Genomic DNA, 7,792 nt, shown 5'->3' with positions numbered 1-7,792 from the left:
GGGGCACTTAACATCACTGGAGACCTGGGAAGGAAGCTTTGCATTTAGTTGCTTTATGGGAAGCATATAATAACTGATGACTCTTGTGCACGGCAGGTCTCAGAAATTTGAGGATCCAGCAGAAGGTGAGGCAGCTCTGGTGGCAAAATTTAGTAAGCTACATGATGATCTGACTGCAGGTTTCCGCAACCTTGAGGATGAAACTCGATGATCCAAGTATCTCGAATCGGTTTTGTGTAAAATCATTTCTCAGTGGCAATGCTGATCTGCAGCTAGGACGCTGGTCTCTTTCGGCATTTGTAACATGTCTGAGCCACACTATGGTGGGTCCATGTTGTGGTGACTTTTGTAGTCGGCGTTTGTGCATTGTGTTCAAATTAAATTTGGGTTGCGCTTTATAATTTTGCCTAGATTAGTTGTTTATCTAGAATAAGAGACAAAACACTGTTAATTCATATATGATGCCCTTGTATTTAGACGTGGTTCAGTTCATAGAATCTCAATCTGTTCGCACAAAATGGTGTCGTAACTCGTGAATTCAGATCTCAAAGAATCTTGTGTGGTGGCCATTGTTAATCCAATCTTGATCTACTTTCTTTGGTATAATCGAGGCATGGAGCCTGGTTACCAAGTTTTTTTTTTCCTGGCTACTAACATTGAGTCTCATGATAAGAATATGAAAGCTTACCGTTCTTTTCTTTTAGGTATTTGAGGTACCAATACTTGATCCTGGTTCCTAAGGTATATAAGATTTTGATCATTGAAGCAGCCAGGGGCATTCGTGGCTGACTGTTGGATCTGCCCTTCTATTGAGAGGTGAGGTAGATTCAGGTCACTTGAGAAGTTGAACCTTTGTTCCTAAAATTAATCAACCAATCGACAGGCTTTGTTTGAACTGAAATATTACACTTGGAAAGGAAATTTTACTTTTTCCATGAACTGAATACAGGAATCGAAACTGAACCGAATAAGAGCTTGTTGTTGCCAAAAATACCCCGCTAGTCGAACCTACACAAACACAGACGACGGAGGCCCGGAGCTTTGTCTAGGGTTAGTCCTCCGACGCTCAAGTCAGGGTTGGCCGCACAGTTCAATAGGGGAGTAATGGTGAGGGTATCGGAACTTACCTTCCCCTTTCTTCTGTGCCTTCTTATATAGCTCTTGGGGTCTAGGGTTTTCCCCCTTCTTCCCTCTTAGACTCCCACTCGAATACGTCCAACCTTCTGGGGGGAATATTCCCCTCATGTAGACGACGTGATCCCGCGTGATTTTGCGAGCGTGCCTCGGTGATTGAGCGTGCTTGAGCGTGGGTGGTTTCTTGGAACCTTCGTCTGGCGGAGGACACGTGTCTCAGAGACGACACGTGTCATTGCCCCCACCGAGAGGCTATTTTGGCTATATCAGAGCTGAACTCAACAGATTTGATTTTGGTTCACACCAACACTCTTTTGGACTGAATCAAAACCTAATTGAATAACGGGAACCGAACCAATTAACACCATTACAATCTGTGGCATAATGATACCCTTTCATCCTTTATTTCTATGGATGATAGTAATTTCCACAATTAACCTGATAGTAATCTACATTGGCTCAGAGAGGAAGGAGACCTCGATTAACAATTTTACTGTGATTTTCACTGATGGAAGCTGACCGTTAGTTTACTTACCATTATTATACCAAGAAAAATAAAGATAGGAACCTTGAATATTCGATCTTTCTTAGATTTATGCCGGACCCAATTGTTTAGCCGCGGCCACTGAGCTAGATATGTAACACACCCTTACTTTAAAAAAAAAAAAAATGGCTAATGGGTAACACACCCTTCCTTTAAAAAAAAAAAAAAAATGGCACATGATATTATAGCAGACGTGAGAGTTAAGTGGAGTATAGATCTGAATCAGAAGTGTCCTTTGAGTGAAAATAATAATAATAATACTAATATCTCGATCAGTAGTCGCCACTTTGGTGATAATAACCCATTAATAAATAATGGCAATTGGCCACCGGTAGATCCCTCTCTCTTTATTGAAAAAGTGATGGTTTATTGTCTCATTTCTTGGGTAAGCCCATTATTGGCTTTTTTAATAGAAATGGGAAGGATTAACTTTGATGAAGTCATGCCCACCATCAGCGTCCATTAATGGTGGCGGGCCTGGGAGCTGCGTTACCAAGGTTTCAACAACTATTTTTTGGCTCTTCTCCTTTCTCTTTTTTTTAAATTATCTGCAACTAGTCCTTTGTTCTCTCCACCACCTTCTCTCTGTGAGTTATATAAACCAAGTTGTTCTACAAACAACCTTACAGTGGGAGGAGGAACAGGAGGAGGGGGAGGTGGAAAAGCAGTAGAGCTGTAGAGATATGGAAACAGTAGAAGACATTGTAATAGTTGGTGCTGGAATTGCAGGACTCACTACAGCCCTAGGACTTCACAGGTATGCTACTACTTTCTCCTCCTTTAATTAAGGGTTTTACTTTATTACAATAGGTCAAGCTGAAGCCAAAGTTTTGTCGAAATCTGGTTGAGTCTGGCTTGGTTCGGTCTTTAACAGGTTGGCTTAACGTGCTCTCATCGATTTGGTTCTGGTTTAACAAATACTGACAATAATGGCATTTTTGTTGATAATTCTGGGTTTAGTTGGATTTGATCCAGTTTGATTTGGGTTCTACAAGTTTCGTAAAATCTCAAACCGAAAAAAATAAAAAAGGGCTGAACCAGTTGGTTTCGATTGATCCGACCGATTTGGGCTGAAAATTGGCATTAAAAAAAAAAAAAAAAAAAAAAATTAAAGAAGAAGAAGAACTTCTGAGTCAGATTTATGGCTACTAATTAATGCTAATTTTTTGTAGGATGGGACTGAGAAGTTTGGTGTTAGAATCATCAGAAAGCTTGAGGGTCACTGGGTTTGCACTTTCGACATGGGCTAATGCATGGAAGGCCTTGGATGCTGTAGGCATAGGTGATATCCTAAGAGAAGAACATGTTGAGCTTGAAGGGTAATTTGATCAGGATCCTCTTCTGTTAAGCAATCTTATTAGGGACGAGTTTTCCATCTGTTGTTGACCTACAAATTTGAGTATGTGTTTGCAGGTTAACGGTTACATCTACTGTTTCTGGCCTTTCTTCCTCTCTTATGTCATTTAAAGCCGAAAAACAGTAAGTACTTAAAGCTGAATTTGGTATACATTCTACGTCAATAATGGAGCGTGGATCAAGTGGTTTTCATACGATCATGGTCCACACATATAGGTCAACTATGGAGTGTGGATTCTATATGTGTGGATCTGGATCATACAAGAACCATTCTTTTACGAGAACTTGATCCATACTCTCAATAATGCATTCTAAGAAACTATTAAGGCTGTATTTGGTATGCATTCTCGAATTGCATGATTTTATAATTGTGGGTTTTGAAAATGCAGTGAAGTTCGTGCTCTAAGAAGGAAACTTTTGCAAGAAACCCTTTGCAAGGATCTACCACCAGGCACCATTAGGTTCTCTTCCAAGCTTGTTTCGATTGAGGAAGCGGGCAACTTAAAACTGCTACACTTGGCTGATGGATCCACCCTAAAGACTAAGGTAAAACCCCCCTTCACCATTAGTTTTTGAGATCGATTCCAGCTGATTCTGATCCGATACAGATCAGAGTTGGTAGGGCCAATTCAACCCTGTTTTTGAGTTTAAAATCCTTGGCCATCCCATCCGGGACTGATTCAGAGTTTTGAATCCTTGGTGATATTATACCAACATTGCATGTTTTCCAATTTCAGGTATTAATTGGATGCGATGGAGTGAATTCAATTGTTGCAAAATGGTTGGGTCTTGAAACGCCAGTGTTCTCTAAGAGATGGGCAATAAGGGGTATAGCGGAATACTTGGGTGGCCATGGCCTTGAAAGCAACTTCTTTCAGTTCTTTGGCAATGGCTCTCGCTGTGGTATGATTCCTTGTGATGAGAACACTGTATATTGGTTTTTCACATGGACTCCCTCTTCCCAAGGTAAGTATTTCACAAATTCAACTTATCCTAATGCATGTTTTTTTTTTTTTCTTTTTTGAGGGGAAGTGTCTCGTTAGGGTGAGTGTGGTTCCCACGGGTGTGCAAGGGTAAATGGGAGTGCACGAGTCATGGGGTGTGGAAAGATCATTTTGTCCCCATGTGTCTGGATGCAAGACCATATTCCCCAAAAGAAAAATCAAATTTTTTTTTTTTTTTTGTGTATAATTTGTTCATCATTTAGGCTCACGAGATCTTGAACTTGGATGTAATTGGGCCATATCCGGACAGTTGTGGACTTAATTTAAAATATATCATTTTATTTTTTTGGATTCACCTGATCTAGGGGTGTCAAATCCCACACCAAACCGATCAAACCATTTAAAACCAACCGAAAAGCCTAAATCGATCTGATTTCTTATTGGGTTGGCTTCGGTTTGTGGTATTATTATGGAACATAGAACATTGACAAGAAACTGATACCAACCCAAAAATCAAAAAAAAAAAAAAAAAATTCCCACAAAAATAAACTGAACTCAAACCAGACTAAGAACTGAACCTTCCCTTATTGATTTGATTTTGGATTCACCCATTCTCAGTTGAAACCGATTCAGCCGGGCCAAAATCAAACCAAACTGATTGATTTACACCCCTTACCTGATCCATATCGATATCAAGCTCGGCGATACTGATACATATCGGTGGATACACCAATTCAATACCTATATTTAGAACCATGTGCTCTACATATCAGTTTCAAACACAAACGTCATTTATAAATTTGGATCTCAATACAAAAAATTACAACAAATCTTTCACCTTAACTGAATCTTTGTCTGTTCTTTCCAATGGTTGAATGTAGAGAAAGACATACACGATAAGCCTGCAGCCGCGTTGAAGCAGTTTGTGTTGAGTAATCTTGGAAAAGCACCTGAGTCACTAGTGAATGCCATAGAAAGCACAGACCTGAAAAGTATTGTAGCCTCACAATTAAGGTTCAGAAAGCCATGGAAGGTGTTGTGGGGAAATATCACAAAGGGAAATGTCTGTGTAGCTGGGGATGCTCTCCACCCAATGACCCCAGACATTGGTCAAGGTGGGTGTTCAGCATTAGAAGATGGTGTTGTTCTGGCTAGGTGCCTTGCTGAGGCCCTGTTGGAAGAGACAAGAAAAGAATCCATGAAAGTAAAAGAAGAAGAAGAAGAAGAAGAGTGCATTAGGATAAAGAAGGGTCTGGAGAAATTTGCCAAGGAAAGGAAATGGAGAAGCTTTGAACTTATAAGTACAGCTTATGTAGTGGGCTTCTTACAACAAAGTGATGGAAAATTACTTACTTTCATAAGAGATAAGCTGTTGTCAACATTCTTAGCTGGGATGCTGTTGAAGAGGGCTGCTTATGATTGTGGCAAACTCAAAATCTCTTAAGTATTTTGTGCTTTGGAAGTAATTTATGGTTGAGATATGTATTAAATAAAAATAAATAAATAAATTGTATCATCCTTTTGATTACTTTTTTCTCCCCAACTCGGCTTTTGATGTATAATCTTTTTTATAGATGTTTAGTTCCATTTGCTTGGGGCTCGACCCTTGGATAGTCAGTTTGGAACTCGAAGATCCCTCCGAAGGTGAAATCATTCTTATGAAAAACTTGTATTGGTGCTAGAGTGATAAAAAATTTGAAGCAAATGAGTATTGTTGAGTTTGAGGTTTGCCTTGGGTGTAACCGTGGTATAACCAATGCACCAGGTTTGCTTCATTCTGAGTGGATTTTGATGTTGGGGTGTGTCTCGATCTTCAAGGAGGGACCAGCACATTTTTTTTTTTTTTTTAAATGCTTCGTATACTATCACTTTGTGGGAAATTTGGAAGTTGTGAAATTTAAGGTGCTTTAAGATTTCCACCTCCCTTCTGTTCTTGGGTAAATTCGGTGAACAGGTCCATTGATGAAGTTATCTCTCTCATTTCGGGCCCTATTTCTGCTCGTCCATTGGAAGCTTCTATTTTGGCCATTTATCGTTTAAAATATGTTTTGCATATGCTTCCCAAAGATATGGGAAAAAACTGCAAACGGAAAGCATTCTCGTTCCCCTTTTTTTGGTGTTTTTTAAGACTTAAACTTGTTAAATATGATGTTTACTTAATTGACCATATCTCTCTCTCCCAAACTCCGATTGCCTTGATTTTTTCGACAACTTGAAGCTAACTCAATGGCCTATATTTCTCAACCTTCAACTCAATATCAATGCATGAACCCAAAAATTGAGCTACAAACTGATGCATTTGTTGAAAAATATTTGTAGTTAAAATGATGATTCCTAACTCAAATTGAACATGCATCACTCCGATATTGAGGTTGGCCAAGTCACATTGCTCAATAAGACATTGGACATGTGATGTGTATGAGTTTAAAATTTATGTTAGATAATATTCAATTATATATCTTAGAACTTATAATGAGACATAGGATATATATGCATTAATGGTGGATATTGTTGTTATTTTAAACATTAGATGCAGGTATTCATGTCATAATTCCTTAATTTATATGAGTTTACTATAGTTCTTTTGGTACCTTTGGTTTGAAATCTACACGTTTAAAACCAATACCGTCCGTTTCCATTTTTTACTGTTCTTTGTTTTTTGACTGTTTATTTGATCGTATCGTTGGACATTTTTTACTGTTTAATACATGTACCATTTGTTTCTGTTTTTTTGTTGTTCCCATTTTTGATAACTGTAGTTCTGGCTCTCCCCAATCCCCTTGATGGGACTCTTTACGTCTTTACAGATCCAACTACTGGAACTTACCCAAGAGCTTCGGGTATTGGATGTATTGTTCTTGATCCCTTGAAGCAGGTTAGGTTTATTGCTTTGGATCATTTTGTGATCATGCCAAATGTGGTGGGTGAAGCATTTGCTGTTAGAATGGCCATCTCTTCAGCCATCCAAATCGGTCTCTCAAGTGTCATCATCCATTTAGACTGCTTGGTGCTTATCAAGTGTCTCTCCCTCTCCCCCTCTTCCCTTCCTTCTAGTATGTCCTCCATTGTTCAGGATATCTTACTTTTGAAGTCATCCTTTACTTTTGTAGCTTCGTGCATATTAGTGGGGATGAGAAAGGGGAAGCCCACTCTATATCTAATTGACAGCTATCCTTCCCTCATCACGTATTTTGGGAGTCCTCCTTTCTAGAGGATCTTTGGAATTCTATAAAGCTCCTTTTGCTTTGACAGGTTGAAAAGAAAAAAAAAGAAAAAATTCCTGTAGCCTTATCCCTTTTCTATGGATCTTTTGTGGCAATCAAGGCCTTTATGGGAGAGGGTCGGCCAAGCTGCTAGCTTTCTTCAAGCTAGTGGCTCAATCAATAGTGGGGCTGGGATGCAAGGGCATGTGGGTCATTTCCATAGGGGAAGGGAGAGACTGACATAGGCGACGTACCCCAGCAGCGTGCCCAACATTTTCCTTTTATTTATCTATTTGCAAATTAAAAAGTTGGAATTATGATGATTTTTGCGTGAATGTAAGAAGCATTTGGCAACCTCATCAATAGGAGGAGTATTAATGTCTTCTCTAATGAATCCACGAATTTCAAATTAGTTAATTTTCTGATCCATTGGTCAGAAACTTCCCTTTTCCTATGTGGGGTGGGGAATTTTTTTTTTTAACCATAAAAGCACAGAAAGGAGTAATTAAACAAAAAAGATACAACATCAATATTTGTTGGAGACAATGATTCTGTAACTTGTGCGGCTAGTTGGGCATCCTTAATTTTGAGTAAGAATTCACCACCCCCTC

At 39.1% G+C, this 7,792-nt stretch overlaps 2 protein-coding genes across 2 annotated transcripts in view; both read left to right on the top strand.

Annotated features, from left to right (window-relative positions):
* LOC122093830 (V-type proton ATPase catalytic subunit A) overlaps positions 1-518 on the top strand; it is a 15,213-nt gene extending 14,695 nt beyond the window's left edge. Inside the window, exon 21 of the mRNA XM_042664349.1 lies at positions 97-518. Coding sequence (XP_042520283.1) covers positions 97-211 — 115 coding nt within the window. The 3' untranslated portion in view covers positions 212-518. The remainder of the gene's footprint in view (positions 1-96) is intronic.
* Positions 519-2,209: 1,691 nt separating this feature from the next.
* LOC122093437 (monooxygenase 2-like) lies at positions 2,210-5,506 on the top strand. The gene is made up of 6 exons (XM_042663788.1): positions 2,210-2,435; positions 2,851-2,997; positions 3,092-3,157; positions 3,424-3,580; positions 3,772-4,000; positions 4,860-5,506. The coding sequence occupies exons 1-6, from the start codon at positions 2,362-2,364 to the stop codon at positions 5,420-5,422; spliced, it is 1,236 nt and encodes a 411-aa protein (XP_042519722.1). The 5' UTR covers positions 2,210-2,361; the 3' UTR covers positions 5,423-5,506.
* The last annotated feature ends 2,286 nt before the right edge of the window (positions 5,507-7,792 follow it).

This window comes from Macadamia integrifolia, chromosome 11 (genome assembly GCF_013358625.1).
Source record: "Macadamia integrifolia cultivar HAES 741 chromosome 11, SCU_Mint_v3, whole genome shotgun sequence".
Lineage (NCBI taxonomy): Eukaryota > Viridiplantae > Streptophyta > Magnoliopsida > Proteales > Proteaceae > Macadamia > Macadamia integrifolia.
Note: the sequence above shows the minus strand (reverse complement) of the source record. Positions and strands in the feature narration are given on the sequence as shown.